The sequence below is a fragment of the Pseudonaja textilis genome, chromosome 1, assembly GCF_049901715.1.
Source record: "Pseudonaja textilis isolate UNSWEBS1 chromosome 1, rPseTex1.2, whole genome shotgun sequence".
Classification (NCBI taxonomy): domain Eukaryota; kingdom Metazoa; phylum Chordata; class Lepidosauria; order Squamata; family Elapidae; genus Pseudonaja; species Pseudonaja textilis.
The window spans coordinates 100,219,173-100,242,221 of NC_141990.1; the positions used below are offsets into that span (position 1 = coordinate 100,219,173).

Below are 23,049 nucleotides of genomic sequence, written 5' to 3' on the forward strand. Positions count from 1 at the left end.
GGGTGGTATGAGGGCCCAACGTCCACAGGTGGGGGTTGTGCTTACAGTCCAACACCGTGCAGGACGTTTGGCATTTGCCAGAGAACACCAAGATTGGCAAATTCGCCACTGGTGCCGTGTGCTCTTTACAGATGAAAGAAGGTTCACACTGAACACATGTGACAGATGGGACAGGGTCTGGAGACGCCGTGGAGAACGTTCTTCTGCCTGCAACATCCTCCAGAGTGACCGGTTTGGCAGTGGGTCAGTAATGGTGTGGGGTGGCATTTCTTTAGGTGGCCGCACAGCCCTCCATGTGCTCACCAGAGGTAGCCTGACTGCCATTAGGTACCGAGATGAGATCCTCAGACCCCTTGTGAGACCATATGCTGTTGCGGTTGGCCCTGGGTTTCTCCTAATGCACGACAATGCTAGACCTCATGTGGCTGGAGTGTGTCAGCAGTTCCTGCAGGACGAAGGCATTGATGCTATGGACTGGCCCATCCGTTCCCCAAACCTGAATCCAATTGAGCACATCTGGAACATCATGTCTCGCTCCATCCACCAACGCCACATTGCACCACAGACTGTCCAGGAGTTGGGGGATGCTTTAGTCCAGGTGTGGGAGGAGATCCCTCAGGAGACCATCCACCACCTCATCAGGGGCATGCCCAGGCATAGTAGAGAGGTCATACAGGCACGTGGAGGCCACACACACTACTGAGCCTCATTTTGATTTGTTTTAAGGACATTACATCAAAGTTGGATCAGCCTGTAGTGTTTTTTTCCACTTTAATTTTGAGTGTAACTCCAAATCCAGACCTCCATGGGTTGCTAAATTTGATTTCTATTGATAATTTTTGTGTGATTTTGTTGTCAGCACATTCAACTAAGTAATGAACAAAGTATTTAATAAGAATATTTCATTCATTCAGATCTAGGATGTCTTATTTTTGTGTTCCCTTTATTTTTTTGAGCAGTGTACTTTAAGCTGTTGGAAGTTAAAACCCACCTCTCTCCTAGGAAAATGAAATATTTTAGGATATAAAATATTAAAATGCAGAACATTTCCCCTAAAAGAGAAATAGAAACTCAGAGAGGCAGAAACTCAGCTCCTGCACCTTTGTTAATGGGCCATTAAGCCTGGGCCAGTCTATTCTACATAACAAAGATCTACCTCCTTCAGGCAGAACCATTATAGGAATTGCTCAAAGCCCTTTCATTACATCATCATCCAGCAAGAGTCAACCAAGCCTGGGACTCAAAAGACAACCTACAAAATTACCCCTGCATGGCCCCATGGGAGTCTGACAACCAATCAGAATACAAGCTCAAATTCCAAGCCCAACGGAGGGCATAAAACCCAGGCATTCTCAGCATCTCTTCTCTTTTCGCCCAGGATCTCCAAGCCATGTGGTCCTGTCCACCATTCTTCTTTCCAAACAACTTCCATGATTCCAGTGTCTTTTTCCTCATTTGGAACTAAACCCAGAAGGCTATTTCTTCCAACAAAGCATTCTTTGTTCTTTCTGTGGCAGAATACTACTTTGATTTTCCCTTTGAAAACTACTGAAAAGTATTTCTGCCACCAAAAAAATATAGTGACTTTAAAAAAACAGCTAACCTATTATGGAAGTTAACCTTTATAATGGAATAGGTTTACATGGCTCAGAAATATCAACACTAGGCCATGGTAGCTATAATTACAATAATGTTACAATTATAACAATGCAATTAGATGGTGTATTAATTAAGGCCATTAGAATACATAGAAACATGGCTGTCTCTTAGGAAGGCATGGAAATACAAATAACTTAATGAATATTATTAAATAGTTAAGCTATTAGTTATAATTGTGGCTCTAAATTTTCTAAATAAAGTGGGATATATATAGGGATCATGGGGAAGGACGACCCATTATTGCTGAAAGCAGTTATCTCAAATTGAAATAGAATACAGGAATGTTAAGAAATAAACTAAAAAGGAATTATAAATATGGCAGTTATAGATTTTAACTAATAAAACTGTAAACTCAAGCTGTTTGTTGCAGAATAAATTTTTACACATTTCACACAATATCTTTTCCTAATTTCCCCAAATTTACCGTACATTCTATTTATATAAGATGAACAAGATTAGAATTTTCCTTGGAGTTATTAAGAACAAGTTGTGTACACGATTTTACCTTATACCTGCTCTCCTGTCCTAAAGGAGGATGAGATTTAGTTTATGATACAAGCTTTTTAAATTCTGCTTTATAGATTATGGGTAACTCTTTTCTTAGAAAAGAAAACAAGAAAACATCCTTGTAAAAAATGATCTCTGTTATTTTTATAAATTAATAGTTGAGCTTTTTGTCTTCTTCACACATACTCTTTGCTTGTCCTTACTTTAACTATGCTGAATTAAGTTTTAAATAATTATTGCATTAAACTGTAGTGACTGCACGAACATGGAGTAATAGAAATGCCTGCAGTAAATGAAGACATACCCATGAAAATAGCCAGAAAAATAACATTATAATTGGTCAGATTAATGTAATAATGTCCACACAAGAGCAAAGCCTGCCCATTGAAAAATATACTGTATATCGTTAACTACAGGTAATCCTCAGCTTACAGCAGTTGATTTAGTGACTGTTCAAAGTTACAACATCACGGAAAAAAGTGACTTACGACCATTTTTCACACTTACGACCATTGCAGCATCCATGATCAGTCACATGATCAAAATTCAGCTGCTTGGCAACTGACTCATATTTATGAGGGTTGCAGTGTCCAGGGGTCATGTGATCACCGTTCGCGACCTTCTAACAAGCAAATCAATGGGGAAACCAGTTTCATTTAGCAGCCATGTTACTAATTTACCAACTGCAGTGATTCACTTAACAACTGTGGCAAGACAAGTCGTAAATGGAGCAAAACTCACTTAACAAATGTCTTCACTCAGGAACTGAAATTTTGGGCTCAATTATGGTTGTAAGTTGAGGACTACCTGTATAAGAGGAAAATCTGACAATTTAATATATCTCAAATACTGTGGTCTCTTTTGTAGTGAGCTGCCAAACATTTTAGTCTTATCTACAAAACTTTTCAGTATCAGAAGTTAAGCAATAATATACATGGGCATTTTTTTTAAGTGACGCTACATCTGGTGTCAAAAAGGAAACGCCTACCTCAAGATGAGGATTTTCTTCAGGGCTTTTCACACAAAATGGTTGAGAACATTCTCTCTCTGCTGATGATTAATGGAGTCTGGCTTTTTCCAGGCTTTCATGGAAGCCTAGAAAATGGGCTGCTAAAAGTTTTCCTAAGTTTAACAAATAGATTCCTTAAAAGTTCTACATATTTTTCAAACTCAGATAAAAGCATGGAAAGAGCCATGCTGATTCAGCGATTAGTATTTGTATTGTATCCTATGACTATCATTAAATGTTGTACTTTATGATTCTTGACTCTTGACAAATGTATCTTTTCTTTTATGTACACTGAGAGCATTTGCACCAAGACAAATTCCTTGTGTGTCCAATCACACTTGGCCAATAAAGAATTCTGTTCTGTTCTATTCTGGAGAGGTTCTATATTTGGGAAAGAACTAAAGCATTTCTTCAGAATCCTTTTTGAAGAATATGCAGCTCTAGTTTCCATGCCCACTCAACTCTGAATATCTCCAAATCAGCTAATGGAGGGATTAAGCTCCCCCCACCCCCACCCCCCAAAGTTACCATATGTTCCCAGAGTTAAAGCAAATGAAAATGAAATTCAAAGGGGAATTGTGGATGTGGTCTGCAGCTGCCTCATAATGATTTGTTCTTAGAATACTTAAAACACAAAATATATAGCTGCAATCGAATAGATGCTTTCCCAACTCATCCATAGTGTTGTTGTCTGAGGCAGCCCTGATAAGTAGCCACATTGCTCTATTGAAACAATAATAATAGCAAAGTTTTCTTCTCATGTCACACTAAATCTAATTTCCAGAATACATGATCATTTGTGTGTTTTAAAAATGTACATGTAAAAGATAATATTTCAGTTTTGCAGTTTAAATAGTTCCCTTCCTTGGGAGATATAAGTATTAATAATATTGTCTACTAACTGTACACAAATGCTCACATAGAATTTATGTGAGAACAAAGGAAATATGTGTTAAGTAAAGTGAAATTTTAATTTCTGTAACTTTCATGTATTCTTTAAGTGCGAAGAGACATAGCTCAGTTAACATGTCCAAGAATTATTAAAGAGATCGTCAAGAAATTTAGAGCACTTCTCTGAATAGGTTAAATAAGATGATGTGACAAGACCTATTGGTATGTACACCAAATATGCTTTTTAGTTTAGTTACAAGGGGGAAAAGTTATCAATTTAATCCACAACACTGCATGTAACGATTGGTCTAAAGATATATGGGAATTCCCATTAGGTTGTAAGAAATTTTTGCTGCTGACAAAAACATAATGTTCTAGCAACAGAATATTTTGCATATAAAACATCTTTTGGCACTCTCTAAGTCAAGCTGTCTAAAATGCTGGAAAAGTGCTGCTGATTGGACCGATTTGCTATAAATGTTATTATGGTTGCATCATATAATGCAGATGACATTTTGAGGAGAAATACGATCTGGCCTGCATACAGCCTTTGGGCAGTGACAGGCGAATTCCAGAAAATGCTCTGTAGGTGGAAGAAACTGGAAGTTTGGAAGACACTTGCAAAGGAGGTGTTTGGTAGCAGGATCATGTTCCCTATGCATTCCTATAGCACTTTGTGTGTTTTCTACTGCAATAAACATTTGCACTTGATACAACTAAAACATTTTCCATATTCTTTCTTACTAACAGAAGGTTGTTACGATTTCCAGCACATTTTTGAGATCCAAATCAAATACTTCAAATATTGCTACAAGCATACAGGTTTGTTTGTTTTTAAAAAGGGGAGGGTAACACGCAAACTGTATTGTCTATCAACCCAGCAGTCCTGTACTTGAGAATGCTGAAGCCCTTGAGATAATTGAACAGATCTGAGCCCTGGAAGGCATTGGACAAGAGTCCTTTTTTTATTCTCCAGTTGTTGCAAACAATTCTTCCATTTATTTGCAGAAGGCGGCCAAGGGATTCTCAACAGTCTCGGGCTTCCTCGTACCGTACTGCAAAGCCTGCTCTGAATGTTGTTGCATAGGAACACAGGAGAGGAGGCCTTAAAGCAGGGGTCTCCAACCTTGGCAACTTTTAAGACTTGTGGACTTCAACTCCCAGAGTTCCTCAGCCAGCAAAGCTGAGGATGCAAGGAAGCAAAGATGGCTGAGGAACTGGGAGTTGAAGTCCACAAGTCTTAAAAATTGCCAAGGTTGGAGACCTATAAAGGACCAGAGAGAGGCCTTTTGCCTACGCGTTTCTGCAGCTTTCGGCCGGGCAGCTTGCAAGCCGCCCCCAGCTTCTTCAACCTCGTCCCGGAGCCTTCTAATCATTCGCTCCCCTCCCAGCCGAGGTAGCCCCGTCGGGCCCCGCCCCAAAAGCCTCCCGGGCCCGCTCATTGGTGGGCGGCGGCCCAAAAGGCGGGGCTCCCTTCGTCTTGTTTGTCCCCGGCACAGGCATGCCCCGCCCGCCAGCTGCTTTTAAAGCCTCGGCCGGCTTGTTGAGCCGCCGGCATCCCCGACTCCCCTGTCCAGGCATGAAGCTGGCGAGCGGCCCCCACCCGACTCGGGACCGCGAAGTAGGGCGACCGTTCCGCTGCAGTAGCTGTGGGAACAAGGTGAGGAGAGCCCCGAGGCGGGTATCTTTTGAGGACTCAAGAATTTGGGGGATTTTGTATGATCGATGGAGGGGGGGTGGGGGTGGGTGGGCTCTTTGGGTTTCTCGGGTCCCGCTAGAAAAGCCTAATGGAGATGATAAATAGGGAGCTGCAGGATGCCAGAGCAAGCATCCAAATATACTGTTGGAAAATAACCAGACCAAATATTGGAAAGTTTGTTGGCAATGAAAGGGTTCGAGAAGGAACCGTTGACAGACCTGGGCTCTGCTGAATCAACACCGGTGGAAATCCAGGAATGGGATACAGGAGAGAATGAAATAGGTCCCTAGGATAGAATGATATGGTCTTGTTTAGAATCTTTCTAAAGTATTTGAAATATTATGGTTTTAATAGTTTTTTTTATCATGAGGTTAAAAAATAGACCCTTAAACGGGTTGTTCATGGTAAGTAATGGGGATAGCCGTGGCAAAGGGCATGAGTAACTTGGCTTATTTGGTAGGTCTTTCCCTGGTTCAATTTTCATACCGCGTTGCTTGTTTTGCCATCTTTTGGCTTAAGTTACAGAAAAATAGAAAAGTATAGCCTGAATACTACTACTTCCTATGCATAAAATACAATGGTGCCAGTGGAAGTTTAATGCTTACTCTGATTTGCTTTGAAAGTACTTTTGAAAATCAGACACACACACACACACACACACACACACACACCAGTTTATGCTATTAAAGATCCTATTCAATAACACTTGACCCTTGTTGCCATTAGATACCTATTTACCAAGGAGAACAGATTGAGCTAATGCTTTTTTGCCATTTCAAATCCTAAAACAAGTGATTGGAAACTGCAGAGAAATAAAATGCAGTTAAGCCATGCAAACAACTTATTTGTGGGTAGAGCTTCTTGGCAACAGACCAGATTGCTGTAAAAGATGGTGGGTTGTTTGTGCAGGAACTATGCAAGCAGCAGCTAGAAGCTTTTCATCTGGCAAGAATATTATAAACTCACCCAGTGTCTCTAAATGTTCTCATTTGATAAGCGTAGACTTCTAATATATTAACATTCTATACATTGTAGTCTCATGTTTATTCTGTAATTGAAATGCTTAGTATGCTTTGTGATATCACTTTTGCAATCTGAAATGAGTTGCCAGTTGCATGAAAATATGACAGATATTGGGCTCTAATGGTGTTATGAGTGGGTGCTTACTGTTTTCAAGGTGTCTCTATGAATAGTGTGGGTTGTGCTATCATTTAATCAAAAAGCCTAGAAATAAGATTTAAGGAATTGTATGTTAATTTTGGAGTGAAATAAGAAAATAATGGGATAGGCAAACTCTACTTGTGAAGACCTTTTCCTAGGAAATTTAACGTGTCGGTTATATGAAGTCGGTGGTGTACCTCCTAAAAAATTTTTATAGACAATATCAGTTTTGTATAATCTCTTACACAACTTGGCATCAGCTCACTTCCTCAATTGGTTGTTTGGAGGCTGACTCAAGGAAAATCTCCAGTTGTGGTGTTATTGTTGTCCAATTGTAAAATAGAGAACAGTATGTGGGTGGAAATGGTTTCTGTAAATGTTCCCACCCCTACAAATATTGCTTAGCTCCAGAGTTCCAACTTGTCTATCTTGTCCACTTCAGTAATAAGAGTAGAGAAAACAAATCTAATTGTTTTAGCCATTCATTGTACTTAAAGGGAAATGTACAAACCAACACAAATCTTACCACATAAAAAACATAATATGAAATCATTTATTAGAAACTGAAAAGAACCACAGATTTAAAAATGCATGGCGTTGCATGCCAATTTAAATATCTGAATTGAGCAGAAAATGTTTCTGAGAGAGAGGGAAAGGATGGGAGAAATAAAAACAAATCTTTGGCCCAAGTGGATAATCATTTTAAAAGGGTGAGTAGACAGGTATAAAGGAGAAAAGAAAGCCATATATTGGAATGCAGAGGACAACAGCATATGAATTAAGGAGTTATTAAAAGCCTCTCGGGGAAGATAGTTTTGAGGGAAGAATTTTAAAAACTGGAAGATCTTTTGGAGCCTAAATATAAACAGAGAGAGGGAAAGGGCAAAGCTGTACAAGGAAACCAACACCTATTGAGGGTAGTAGGGGAGGAAATGAAGGTTGAGAGATGGTAGAGCAAACCTTCTATAGTTTTAATTGTAAAGACGATAGATTCTGAACTAGTTAGAAGATCTGTGCATGGACTAAAACAACTGTGTTTTCGAAATTAATCAAACAGTTCTGGATAAAGGTTTAGCAATAGAAAAAAAAAACAAGAAGGCTTCAAGAAGTGTAGATAAGAGACAGGCAGAACATGATAGTTTTCCCCAAGGAAGGGGAAATAGGGAACAAAGAAATCTAAGATCCAAGCTTTTGAGTCTTGTGCTCAGTATGTTTAGAAATAAAAATAGGGAACCTGCAATAAAAAGCATAAGAAGATATTTTAATCCTGGGATATGGAGCTTCAATCGTTAGATCATGACAACTATGAAATAAAATGCATCGGATTTGAGGAACAGATTGGAGAGATACTGACACCCTGAAGAAAGTTTTAAAGCATAACTATTTTTGGCTGAAGAATCAAGGTGGGGTCCAAAACATATGTACTGATTCTCTAATGTTTCTGTTTTTTGGCAGCCTTTCCCTTTTGTCTGTGGTGAACTGCTATTCTTGTACGAACTGATAGAACCTAAAAGTAGAAGAAGGAGAATGGGGGCATTTCAATGTTTGTCCATACTGGTTTGAGAGAGGCTGCAGAAAAGACTGGGTGTCTCATGTGGTTTATATTAGCCCTGCATATTATCTTGCCTGCCTGTTACATTTATTCAATCTGATAGAAGAAAAAACAGTAATGTATTTTATCAAGTAAATAAATAGATCACATGCCATTAAAAGATAAAGAACGTGTGCCTTCCCCCACATTCAGAAAACCTACACAAAGAAGTAATGTGCATACCAATGATTCTGTGAAGGGACCTGCCACCAAGCTTAAGTTGTCCCTCTGTTTCAGAGTAGGAATCTAACTGCATGATGCTTTCTGATATGGACACTTGCAGTGCTGTTAAGCCATTGATGCTGGTGTCCTGCATTGGCACAGCTGGTAGATGTAATGATGACCATTCACTAGTCCTCCAGGTTATTTAGTGGTACCAGCAAAGTTCAAAAAGCAATCGCTGACTGCCATATTTATAAACCCCGGCATATATTGCACAAAGAGTGACTGGGACTCTTTGGAGCAAGGAAGTTGTTATAATCCCATAAAAAGAAGGCTGCTGTTACATGGGTTTGCCAGGGTGAATGAGCAGTGATGGTGTGGCAACTGTGGTTGCAGTAGCCTATTGGGATGCTTGTACACATCACAAAAACCATGTTTTCATACTCTGTAAATTTCTAAAATTATTGGAATGTGTGTGTATGTGTGCGTGAGAGAAAATAACTTGTAACTCATTTAACCATCCATTCATCCTTTTAAAAAAATTTTATCCTGCCTTTATTATTTTTATAAACAACTCAAGGCAGCAAAATATATCTAATATTCCTTCCTCCTCCTATTTTCCCCACAACAACCTTGTGAGGTGGGTTGGACTGAGCTGGCTTGTATGCTTAAAGCAGGAGGATTAGAACTCACAGTCTTCTGGTTTCTAGCCTAGTAACTTAACCACTAAAGCAAACTGGCTCTTGGGTCAGTCTTTCTTTTGATTATTTGGGAATTTATCAGGAGAGGGCTTGGCGCCTATTCTTCAGAGCCGGTTGTAAGATAATCAGTTTGCCCACATATTCATTTTGCTTTTCAAGTGGGCAGCCAAAGCTCCATCAGTGCATTTCAAAGTCCAGGTCTTGCTTTTTTTAAAATTGCTGGTCTCTACTACTTATTATTTTTTAATGGGTGAAGATACTTATATATCATAACTTTTTCTGAAAAATATAAACAGAAAAGATTATGTGACTTAGGGCTTGTTTCCAATAACAAAAGCAACCAGATTTACTTTGTGAATTCCATAAGGTTATCTTTTTAACTGAATAATCATACAATTGCAAAATTGGTTCATGCAGTGTAAAGGTGTTTTTCAAAATGCCACTTGGGTAATCTGAATTTGCTGCTTTTGTAATATGTTTAAAAGATCGTAGCTGAAAACATTTTAGTAGTGCAATGGGGCTTGAAAATTAATTCAGTGAAAGTTTTGTGGTAGATAAAAGTTTCAAGTTGACTATAAATTCAGACTAAGAAATTACTGTTTGTTCTTTGTCATTTTTAAATAGACATTTTTAAGAATCCTATTGCCTATACTTTTGTGGCTTCCCCCACAAGCCCTGATAAAATTACAGCCCTGTTACTTCCTGAAAGATACTGAGAGATTTCATACATATTGTTTTGTGGATATGCAGATGTACTTCAAAAGCCTCCAGTATCGCTGACATTACCCTGCTACCAGCTGTGTACTGAACTCCTTGTTCTTGACCCTTTGCCAAGTACTTTATGCAAAACTAGGTTTTTTACTGAACCAGGTTTCATTGTTTTTGATGGCAGCAGAATGGTGCACTGTAAACAACTGTGGCTTGTTATGAAGCATGGGCAGAACATTTTCACTGATTGCCCTGCTGAAATACAAGGCTGGTTCTGTTTCGCTGGTGAAGCATTAATTGCTCTCAAAGCCACAGCTGAAATGTTTATGACTAAAAAGTCCAGGTACTGTAGTGTAACATTCTTTTCTAGGAACTTGGAATTAGGATCCCTAGACCACTGGGACAAGGACCAAGCAGATTCATCCCAGAAATGGAGGTGTGTAAGTCTGTTTTGCATGAAAAACAGTGAAATTGTGACATTTTTTGCCAGGGTTGGAGGGGATTCTCAAAGTTTAATGTTGACTGAAAAATAGCTGCTAATCTGCAAATTTGTATTGGCCAACCGGAGTGCAATAATAAATCATTCGTAGTGTTTGGCAGCAGGAAAAGACGTTCATGTAATTTTAATACAGATAGTCCTTGACTTACAACAGTTCACTTAGTGACCGTTCAGTTCCAACAATACTGAAGAAAGTGAGTTATGACCATTTTTACAGTTATGACCTTTGAAGTATCCCCATGATCAAGTGATCAAAATTCACATTTATGATCATCGCTGTGTCCCAAAGTCATGTGATCATCTTTTGCAACTTTCTGACAAGCAAAGTCAGAATGGGGAAGCCAGATCCACTCAACAAGCACGTTACTAACTTATGAACTGCAGTGATTCGGTTAACAACTGTGGCAAAGAAAGGTCGTAAAATGGGGCAAAACTCACTTAAGAAATGTCTCACTGAACAACAGAAAATTTGGGCTCAATTGTAGTTGTAAGTCGAGGACTACTGTATTTAATTGGCCATTTTACACTGGTTGCCCAATTCTGTTGGGCATCAAATATTGTTTGATCTGACTCATAATTGTAGCAGACCTGCATGTTAAATAAATATAATTAGCTGGTGAACTTTAATTCCAAATTAAGATTCACAAATGGCTTCCTGAGAGTGATTTATTTTCCACTACTTAGCAATTTGGAAGACTTTATTGACTATCCCATTGCTGATAATTAAATATATGCTTTCTATGTATTTCTCAGTTAAAATGTAGCCTCCAGATAATTAGTCACATTATTCATTTGTAGTTCACATACTATTTGCCATGTTTGGGCAATGGTTAATTTCTAAAATATTTTCTGTGCCCCAATTCAATGTGTGCACAGTATATACCCTGTTTCTCCAACAATACGGCCTCCCCCAATAGGAAGTCCCAGCATGTTTTATAGGCATGAAATGAAATTAAGCTCCTCTCCCCAAATTAAGACCTATATTAAAACATGCGAAATGGGGGGGCAATGGTGGGGGGGCTTGCCGTTAGGAAGTACTTTTGTGGCATACCCGGATATGGTGCTGCCTCTGTTGACCCTGATATGAAGTGCCCCACCAACGCCGAGGTCAACATCCAAGCCGTCGCCGCCCACCTGCCCGAAGATGCGAGGGAGGGAATTAAATCATCCCCGAAAAGACAGCATGGCCATTTTGGGGGGTTCAAAAAAAAAAAAAAAAAAGAGCCGGCCTTATTATATGAGAAACACGGTAGACTTAACAACTTATTTCAACTGTTTTTCTCATCCTCAGAGACTTGAAGTTATATGGGCTTCAACTCCCTGCATTCTTCAGCCAGCATTTCTGGCTGGGGAATTCTGTCAATTGAAATCCATACATCGTAAAGTTGCTGAGGTTGAAAAACACTGGCTTTGAAGGTTACAATTATTCAAACTATGTTATTTTTGCTCCTAGAAAACGTTGTTGTGGTTTTTTCCCCTCCCCCCCTCGTTCACACAGATTCTTCAAGTGAGCGCTGAGGATCCTCCGATGTCTTCTTTGTTTGCTGAGTCTTTCACAACGTTAGGGCATCTGGATAATATTACATTGGTGATGGTTTTTCATCCACGGTATCTGGAGAGCTTTTTGAAAACTCAGCATTATCTATTGCAGATGGACGGTCCACTGCCTCTTTGCTATCGACACTATATAGGTATAATGGTATGTTGAATTATGATCCAGGAAACGTTTTTTTACAGTATTAGTGTTTTTCTCAGTATCTCTTAAATTTATTAATTTGTAAAAATACTGTAATGGCATTATATCTCTGGAACATTATAAGTTATCCTAATGAGTTTCTATCTGAACTAAATATTATACTCAAAATTATACAGTACCATAGATGCAAATTCTTTATTAACATGAGTAACAAACAAGTTGACTTTTGTTTACATTGCATCTAGTCCAACCCCCCGCCTAAGCGGGAGACCCTACACCATTTCTGACAAAAGGCAGTCCAATCTCTTCTTGAAAGTCTCAACTGATGGCACCTATAACTTCCAAGGGCAAGCTGTTCCTTTGGTTGATTGTTCTCACTGTCAGAAAGTTTCTCCTTGTTTCCAGGTTAAATCTCTCCTTGTTCAGTTTCCATCCATTATTCCTTGTCTGGCCTACAGGCGCTTTAGAAAATAGCTTGACCCTTTCCTCCCTGTGGCAGCCCCCTCAAATATTGGAAGACCGCTATCATGGTCCTTTTCTTTACTAGACTAGCCAAGCCCAGTTCATGCAACCATTCTTCATATGTTTTAGTCTCCAGTGTCCTAATCATCTTGGTTGCTCTTCTCTGTACTTTTTCTAGAATCTCAACATCTTTTTTATAATGTGAACAAAACTGGATGCAGTATTCTAGGTGTGGTCTAGGTGTGGCTTTAAAGAGTGGTATTAGTACCTCTCTTGATCTTGACTGTATCCCTCTGTTAATACAACTTAGGATTGCATTAGCTTTTTTGGCGGCGGCTGCACACTGCTGGCTCATATTTAGCTGGTTGTCCACTAAGACTCCAAGATCCCTCTCACAGTTACTGCTGTTGAGCCTGGTTTCACCCAGTCTATATGTGTACTTTTGGTTTTTCTTACCTAAGTGTAGCACTTTACTTTTCTCTATATTGAATTTCATTTTATTAGATATGGCCCAGTGTTCTAGTCTGACAAGATCCGTCTGGATCTTGAGCCTATCTTCTTGGGTGTTAGCTATTCCTGCCAGCTTAGTATCATCTGAAAATTTGGTAAGTTCCCCTTCTATTCCCTCATCTAAGTCGTTAATGAAGATATTGAAGAGTACTGGGCCTAAGACAGAACCTTGTAGCGCCCCACTGCTTACTTCCCTCCATGTAGACTTAGACCCATTAAGGACTACTCGTTGAGTATGCTTTGCCAGCCAGTTGCGAATCCATCTAGTGATGGTGCTATCCACTTTTTTCTAGCTTACTAAGAAGTAGGTTGTGGTCTACTTTATCAAATGCCTTGCTGAAATCTAAATATATTATGTCCACAGTATTTTGCTGGTCTACTAATTTAGTCACTGTGTTGAAGAATGAAATAAGATTGGTTTGGCATGATCTGTTTTTAACAAAGCCGTGCTGACTGCTAGTTATTACTTTACTCGTTTCTAGATGTTGGCAGATCTGTTTTTTTATTATCTTTTCCAGTATTTTCCCGGGTATTGATGTTAGGCTGATTGGTCTATAGTTTCCTGGGTCTGTTTTTTTTCCCTTTTTTTGAAGATGGGAACCACATCAGCTCTTTTCCAGTCCTGTGGTAGTTCCCAGGTGCTCCAGGATTTTTGAAAGATATGGTGCAGTGGTTCTGAGATGACCTCTGCCAGCTCCTTTAAAACTCTGGGATGTAATCCATCAGGCCCCGGTGATTTGTTTTCATCAAGATCAGACAGGTGTTCTCTTACTATTTTTTTGCTTATTTTAACTTTTATTTCTGGTCTGTCTTTTACAGTTATGTCCATCAGGTGTCCATCCTGCCTCTTCCCTTCCCCTCCCCCGACCCAGCCCACGGAGATGGGATCAGCCCGTGGGATGAGTGGGGCAAGTTTCCCCCCTCCGCCCTTTCCCTCTTCCCCTCATTACCTCGTGTTGTTCAAAATGCAAACGATGCACGCCTTGTGTTCTTGCGCAGCCTGGATTAATTGCTTTGGGAGATGCTTTGGGGGTGACATTTTTCCGCAGACCACCAAAAATTATTCGTGGTCCCCGGCCACTGGTTTGTGACTAATGTAGTAGATGACTTCCATTTTTTCCTTCATGTTTTTTTCTTCTTCATTGTTTTGGTTTACTTAAGAGGTTTTGGAGGGCTTTAATTTAATTTAATTTGTGGGCTATGGTAATGCCGTGTCGTTGAAATAGTCCTGCTGATTGTTTCTGAAATTTTTTGCTGTAATAGTGTTATCCTTTTCATAGCTTGTGTTGGTTATGCTCTAGTCCAGTTGGTTGAGTAGTCAGGAACTTTTTGATAAAGCTGCATTGATATTCATTTTGTTGGAAGATGTTGCATAGGCGTTCCGTTTTCTTGTTCTGTTGTATGGGCTTGCTGCAGTGTATGCATATCTGAATAATGTTCTTACACAGCTCCTCTTATAGGAGCTTGGGTTGTAACTTTGGTAATGGTTTGTTCACCTTTCCTCTAACACCATAAAGCTAAGAAAATTTTCTGCCTGAAAACTTTTTGATAGTGAAATGGGTATATAAAACAATTAAAGTGATAGAGTGCAGTTTTGAATGAATTCAAACCAAAATAGAACTATTATATCTCAGTAATAATGTCTTTATTGTTGTTGTTAGTTGCGAAGTCATATCCAACTCATCGTGACCCCATGGACAACGTTCCTCCAGACCTTCCTGTCCTCTACCATCCCCCGAGTCCATTTAAGCTCACGCCTACTGCTTCAATGACTCCATTCAGCCACCTCATTCTCTGTCATCCCCTTCTTCTGCTATTGCCCTCCATCTTTCCCAGCAATAGGTTCTTCTACAGTGAGTCTCTATTGTATGATAGGGATAATAGGAAATAACAAATTTTTGCATTATTGCATTGATACATAGTCTTCCATTTCTATGACCAGTTTGCAAGACATTTTTTTTTTGTATAAAGTCAGATAACAGATAATCAAGTTGGAAGGGACTTTGTAGGTCATCTAACCCAACCCCCCGCTACCCAAGCTGGAAACCCTACACCATTTCTGACAAATGGCAGTCCAATCTCTTCTTGAAAGTCTCAAGTGATGGCGCTCCCACAACTTCTGAGGGCAAGCTGTTCCATTGGTTGATTGTTCTCTCTGTCAGAAAGTTTCTCCTTATTTCCAGGTTGAATCTCTCGTTGTTCAATTTCCATCCATTATTCCTTGTCTGGCCTACAGGTGCTTCAGAAAATAGCTTGACCCCTTCCTCCCTGTGGCAGCCCCTCAAATATTGGAAGTCTGCTATCATGTCTCCCCTGGTCCTTCTCTTCACTAGACAAGCCATGCCCAGTTCCTGTAGCCGTTCTTCATGTTTTAGCCTCCAGCCGCCTAATCATCCTGGTTGCTCTTCTCTGTACTTTTTCTAGAGTCTCAACATCTTTTTTATAATGTGGTGACCAAACGTGGATGCAGTTTTCTGGGCGTGGTCTTACTAAGGCTTTATAGAGTGGTATTAGTACCTCACTTGATCTCAGTTGAATCCCTCTGTTAATACAATTTAGGATTGCATTAGCTTTTTTGGCTGCTGCTGCACACAGCTGGTTCATATTTAGCTGGTTGTCCACTAAGTCTCCAAGATCCCTCTCACAGTTACTGCTATTGAGCCTGGTTTCACCCAGTCTATATGTCATTTTAATTCCTTCTGACTTAACAGTCCATATTAAGATAAGATAGGCATCTTTTGCAGTTGTTAGTACAGGGATTAAAGGTTCCCTACCATTTTCGCATCCTGAGAATATGAACACGATTCTTGGCTCATTGAGGTTGTTCACATGCATGCTTGTTATATTCTGGATGTAAAAGTAGCAAACTATTAAGTGTTGTATATGGTTAGTTCTACTCTATCCTACTTAACATAGCTAAGAAGGTAACTTTTGATTTAAATGCTATAAATATATAACTTTTTTATTAAATGCATTAATATGTAGTTTATTCGGATTTTTGGATACCAAATGTATCTTCTGGGTTACCATGTTGCGAGAAGCTTGCTGAGATAGAGTATTTTATTGATCTGATTTAATTTTGATAATATACTTTAAGAGGCTCCTATGTAACCCTTTAGCCTGGATCCCACAATGGAGGTGATTTTTTTCTTGTTTGTTGACATTTCTGTAAAACTGTTAACAGAGATCACTTGAAGATCAACAGTAACATTTCATTGCTTAGGATTGCCTAGGCAATAAATGCAGAATAGTCATTGCCCCAAAAGATTAAGCAATGTATTTGACTCACTTAGGTGTTGGTTGCACTTCTTTGTGGTTTTGTTCTTGCTATTTTCAGCTTGTTGAAAAGTCATTCCAACAGTGATTCTGTTTTGTAAGCCACCATGTGCAAACGCTTTTTAGAGGAAAATTGGGATATCATTTCAATCAATGAAGTTTCTTTCTAGCAATACAATCCTTAAATCAGGGCTGATCAACATACAGCCTGCCAGATGAAACTGAACTCTATTCCCCATCAATCCTCATCAGTGGGATCATTAATGAGAGATGAGGGAGTTGCAGTTCACCCTAAATCTAACTCATTCCTGAAAATAATAGGATTTGCCTCTGCAAGTTGCTTTCGAATTTAATCCATTTCACCGTGTTTCTTTTCAATTTTGATTTTGCATATAAGGTGTATTAAAAAAAGAAATAAATTAAAAGAATGCATGATTTTTTCATAATTTTTTTTCTAGTACAGTTTTATTGCATTATTTTATTTTACTTAAGCCATGTTCTTTGTAATTACATTTTTAAATGACTATGGAACATCTCTGTTCCATAAATTCTTGTTCGCACATTGTTCTCTAGGCTGCAGCAAGACATCAGTGCTCTTACTTGGTAAACCTTCACGTCAATTATTTTCTACAAGTTGGAGGAGATCCTAAATGGCTGAATGGTCTAGAAAATGCACCTCAAAAGTTGCAGAAGTTGGGTGATTTGAATAAAATATTGGCACACAGACCCTGGCTCGTTACAAAGGAACATATTGAAGTAAGGGTGTTTCTTGAATCTATAATGATCATATATTTTTGAAATGGCTGCCATTATTTGTTGGTCCATAATTCAATTTAAGTTATTGCACAATCTGTCTCCAAATCAGCAGGTTTTTTCCCCATCACTTGTTGCAGTATTTTTTTTTAAAAAAAGGTTCTTTTTGTTTTTACCAGCTCAAAATGAAACAAGAAAAGATCATCCATTCTCCCCAGAAGTGCAAAATTGTATCTGTTTTGATTATATTTTCTCTCCAAAATGTTTGAGTCCTGTAGCACTAATGACTAAATTGTTTGACTTTTAAAATATTTAAAATATATTGTTTCAAACTCCATTTCCTGCATAGACTTTGTGCTTAGTCATTCTTCACCACTGCCTGCTTTTATTTCTAAATTACATTATTGTCCTAGATCTATAGAACGAACAATAAACGGTATAATTCTCATAGCTGCCAAATGAAAAAAAGAGCTATCAAGTATTTAACATGGTTTTCTGCATTTTAAAAGGACCCTTCAGAATGGAGCATGCTTAATGTTAGTCTCTTGCTGTAATATTTTTGATCCACTGTGCATTTATATTTGTGATATTACTTGTAATGTGATGATTATAAGTTTGCTGTGGAATATAGTCTGGAGTCCCAGAAGGAAAGGACTGCTTCACAGAGGGCAAAAAAGCAGGGGAGCTTGAAAAGTTTGCCAATAGTTCCCAGAACACATTTACTCTATAGTTATGCAGATAGTTGCTTTAAACTAGCAAGAGTCTGCCTGTAGGTGAACAATAAAGAAACTTCTCAGAAGTAACTCCACATGTCACTGTTAGTTGTTGGGGCCTAACAGAATTTGATGTAATGATTACATTCTTTCTCTCTGCCTTTTTTTTTAAAGCAACTTCTAAAAACTGAAGAACACAGCTGGTCATTGGCAGAATTGGTCCATGCTGTAGTACTCCTCACACACTATCACTCCCTTGCTTCATTCACTTTTGGCTGTGGAATCAATCCAGAGATCCACTGTGATGGCGGCCATACTTTCAGGCTGCTCTCTGTTGATGGTTATTGCATTTGTGATATAGCAAATGGCAATCATGATGAATATAAGATGCATACCCCTGATACAGATATTACAGTGAGTATTATGTTCTGAAAGGTTGAGTGTGTTGGCCTTTTTAGAAGGCATCTGCTTGTTGTGGTGTATATTTGCAAAGTTGTACAACTTTCCCTCCTTCCCTTCAACCCCCCCCCTTCTTTTTTTTTAAGTGGAGAAAATGAATAGTTTAGTTTACTTTATTGTCATTACACTTCGTACAACGAAATCAAACACCATCTTCAGTGCACATCATGACCATGACCATGAAAATAAACACAACCACATCCTTCACCCTTCACACATTGAACCAGAAACCCCCAACACCACACCAACACTGCACTATATAGCAGAATTCAAGAGAGCTCCTGCCCTGGGATAGAAGCTGTTTTTCAGCCTATTTGTCCTTGTTTTTATTATTCTGTACCATCTGCCAGATGGTAATAGTTCAAAAAAGGGGTTCCCAGGATGAGATGGATCTTTGAGAATGTTTTGAACTTTCCTAAGGCAGTGGGAGCTATAAAGCTCTTCCAAAGAGGGGAGAGGGCAACCAATGATCTTCTGGGCAATGACATTAACCCTCTGGAGTGCTTTCCTATCTACCACTGTGCAATTGGCAAACCATACAGAGGCGCAGTATGTTAAAATGCTCTCTATGGTGCAGCGGTAGAAGGTCAACAGCAGTTTTTCATTCAGTTGTTGTTTTCTGAGAAGTCTCAGGTAGTATGATCTCTGCTGGGCCCTTTTGACCAGGGCTGCAATGTGGGCACCCCAGGTATATTTTACTTTAAACTATCAAGTAAATCTCTGTAGAAATGCAAGATGGATGCCATAAAGGGGCACACTGAAATGGAGTATATCTATTACTTGACCATTGGAAGAAACTTTTGTATGATTTTTAAACCATAGTGTTTGAACACATGGACCCTGGGATACCGAAAGAAATTCAGATAAAATTTTTGGAAGTCAGGGGTGTGGGAAGAGCCATATTAGGCTGAAGGCAATCTAATTTGAATGTAATTTAGAACATAACATTTTATTTCAGCTGCACCTTTCATACTGTTACTAATACTGTATATCAGTTAGAAACATGATTTGCCACTCAGTTGAGACTTTATTAATAATAATGCAAGGCCTCAGCCTTTTTAAAATTTGTTCTAACGAGTTCAAAATAAAGAATTAGCCATATTATAGCAATCACAATTATAGGATATTTAGCCACACTAATAAACCATTGCTAACAATTCCTGCCCGTATGTACACTTATGCATCAACTTTACATATTCTCATTTTGGAACATTTAAAAATTCCTTCAAGTGGTAAAACAATTCCCACATATTTACAATGCAAAAGAAAAATGTTCCTTTAATTTAAGCATTAGAAAAATTATATTTGCTTTCTTAATCCTATACATAGGCATTCTAAAAAAGTTGCAAGTACTATATTAGGTATAAAATAGAAAATCTGGTCCTTATCATAATAGCGTATCGGTGTTACATTGCAAATTTTAAAATTGTTGCTATTAAAGACTCCCGAGCCCTCCTGTGAAGTAGAAGCACTTATGGAAAAAATGAAGCAAATACAGGAATGCAGAGACGATGTTGAAGCTAGTCAAGAGGAAAAGGCCACCCGATTTGAGAAGGAGAAGAGAGAAAGTATGTTGGTGGGTTGCTCAGGTCAGAACATATTTAATATTTCTTTATTTTTTAATTTCGCATGTATATTTATCAGTTCCGATATTTATACTTCCTCATTATTCTGTAACAAAAATAGTTCGTCAGAGTAACAATAACTGCTCTCTTCTAAAACCAGGGATAAAAATGAATCAGAATTATCATCATCATCATCCAAACCTACATTCAATCCAGCACACTCTAAAATATATTCAATATATTCAGTATAATATAGGCCTGGCATTACTTCCTTTAAGAAATCAAGAATCCAATTGTCCTTCAAAAAGTTGTTAAATATTTCACAGTTCAGCATAGACCTGTCAGATTTTTTTAAGCAAGATGAAAAATAATCCAGAAAAAAAGTGCCAGTTATCAGAGTTTGTCCATCAGTTCATCAACGTGAAAAATACAACATGTTAACTAAATGGAGTCTTCAGATTTGCTGAAAAATATAATTCAGGTTGTCACAAATGGGAAACTTGCACACCCTAAGTCAGATGGCGCAAAACTGCTGCCTTCCAAAAGTATTAGGTTTCCAGCCACAAAATTTCCAACTAATGTATCTGTTGGCTGTGTGACTCACAATTCAGGGAACTTAAAAGAACACCAGATTTAGTAAATACAGTGAAATCTTGAGTTATCTTGATGAAAAAGATTTTATAACGATCAGACCAATTTTCTGCACAAATTGATATCATTTGCATAATACTACACACACAAAGTAAATAATATAATTTGTCATTTGTGAAACAGCACCATTATGCAAATGAAAAATTAACACAAGTGGCATAATTAGTGTAATGGTATCAAGCAGATGATGCAAATTGTCACACTAGCGCTTGCCAGTTTAACAGACAGTCATTTTATAACAATCATCCTTAAAATTAATCTGTTAAAATTTAAGAGGTTTAAAACATGGAAAGCTGCACTAATAGGACAAAACAGATTTTTAAAATAAATAAATAAATAAATGTGAATTCATTAGCTCAATGGAACAGACCAGCAAGTTTGGCACTTCAGTTATTTCATTTTAAACCGAAGACTCTCTATGGGCTTAAAATATCTCTTATCAAATAATAAAAATGATTTTGTGTTCCATATCATAATAAGTTTTCAATAGCACTAGGAAGTATTGAAAATGTTACTTTGAAAACCAGAAATCTGCTCTTACATCATTTACAAAATGACAATTCCATGTGTGGAGGTATAATAACCACAGTGACTTAACAATTGTCAGTAAGAACAACACAAAAATCTAGAAAGTGGATGTTACAGTAAATCAAGAGGGTAAGAATCGGAAAGAAACTGGAGAAAATAACAAAATACAAAAGACCTACAAATAGAAGTAGAATGACTATGATAAAAGAAAGCAAAAGTAGTACCGATAGTGATAGATCCCAAAATATTTGGGGCACCACTTGAAAACCATCACATTGACAAAATCGCCATTAGTCAATTGTAAAAGGCAGCTTTACTTGGAACAAATTACATCCTGCGATGATATCTTTTAACGCCTTGGGAAAGACTGGATAGGTGGATAAAAATGTCAAATCAAATCAAAATACTTGACTGATCAATCAGGACCTATTACATGTAGATCTTTATAGGCATCAACCAGCATTTGAATTACACCCAGAAGCAAATTGGCAACCGGTACAAGTCATGAAGTGGACGGGTTACATGAGCATATCTATGCATGCCCAGCACTGCTCACACCACTACCTTCTGGATCAGTTGAAGCTTCCAGGGCATTTTCAAGAGCAGCCCACCTAGAATGCATTATAGCAATCAAGCCACGAGTTGACTAGAGAATGAGTGAGGTCTGGCAGGCCCCTCCAATCTAGGAAAGATGCAATGGGTGTACCAAATAAAGCTGTGCAAATATCTTCCTAGCAACAGGTGCCCCATCTGTATGTAAAAATACATAATTGCCTAAGAAGAAAAATAGTATATAGATAGGAAGAGGGTGTATTGCAAACAGTAGGTATATTTTGGCATGTCCAAAAGTCAAGGCTTCTATTCAGTTGGCTCATTCTCACTGCCTGCCAGCTCTCAGAAACAACATGAGAAAGGATACTCGCAACCAGCCTGAGAGAATAACTAAATCTTTTATATTCAGATGTATTTACAGTAGTGAACTTGTAGCCTCAAAATTGCAGTAGCAGCAATTACCATACAGTTAAGCTTGTGTAGTTGGTTCATTGCCACTAAAGCTGTGAACATTTTTTTTAAAAGAAAATTTTATTTGGGTTTTCACAAAATAATAATAATACAAATAAAACATCTTTTTTCGAAAATAGCATGGTCCTGAGTTATCACTTCATCATACAGACACAAACTCAATTTCATGCTCATTCTTGTGTTCTATTCCATATCTTATTACTGTTTTACATTTTCTACAATTTTCCCCTTCTTTTAATTTTCTCAACTTTATTTTAATTATCTCATCTCAATTTAAATCATTATATTTATACTTTTGTCTGTCCTGTTTCAATTTCATATTATCTTTTTCTCATTAAACAAATTTTCCTCTGTAGTTACTAATTGGAGTATGACACCTTTATATCTTTTAATTTTATCCATTCAACTCTGATTTTTAAGCTTCAGTTTATACCTTTAAGATTATAGCATTCAATATATAACTTCCAATTGTATTCTGCTTGGTACATTCTTAAAATACACACTATATACTTAAAAAAAGATTACATACATACATACATATACATATGTATGTATGTATGTATGTAAATAAAGCACTCATTCCATTCCAATTCATTTCTGTCATTAATATTCATTAAAATCTTAACATCTTTAACATTTCTTTTCAATTGAATATCATACTTTTTTGTGAACACTTATCAACTTTCTATAATTCTGTTTTTCCCCATATTAATAATTAAATGTTCCCATCCTTTCCTACTTTAATTCTCTCATTCACTTTAATTCATTTATTTATTAACAAACATTCCACACATTCCATACAGTGAATATTTTATCCATCATTTTA

The 23,049-nt window shown here is 37.9% G+C and overlaps 1 protein-coding gene across 4 annotated transcripts in view; it reads left to right on the forward strand.

Moving 5' to 3' along the window:
* SESN1 (sestrin 1) overlaps positions 1-23,049 on the forward strand; it is a 55,012-nt gene that overhangs the window by 24,932 nt on the left and 7,031 nt on the right. For 2 of the 4 annotated variants that reach the window (XM_026726637.2, XM_026726641.2), the window contains exons 3-7: positions 10,459-10,524; positions 12,086-12,286; positions 17,105-17,287; positions 18,172-18,411; positions 19,898-20,045. In XM_026726637.2, coding sequence (XP_026582422.1) covers positions 10,459-10,524; positions 12,086-12,286; positions 17,105-17,287; positions 18,172-18,411; positions 19,898-20,045 — 838 coding nt within the window. Of the gene's footprint in view, positions 1-5,259; positions 5,727-10,458; positions 10,525-12,085; positions 12,287-17,104; positions 17,288-18,171; positions 18,412-19,897; positions 20,046-23,049 lie in introns of those variants that run through there. The other 2 variants (XM_026726638.2, XM_087913266.1) reach the window with 2 other exon arrangements.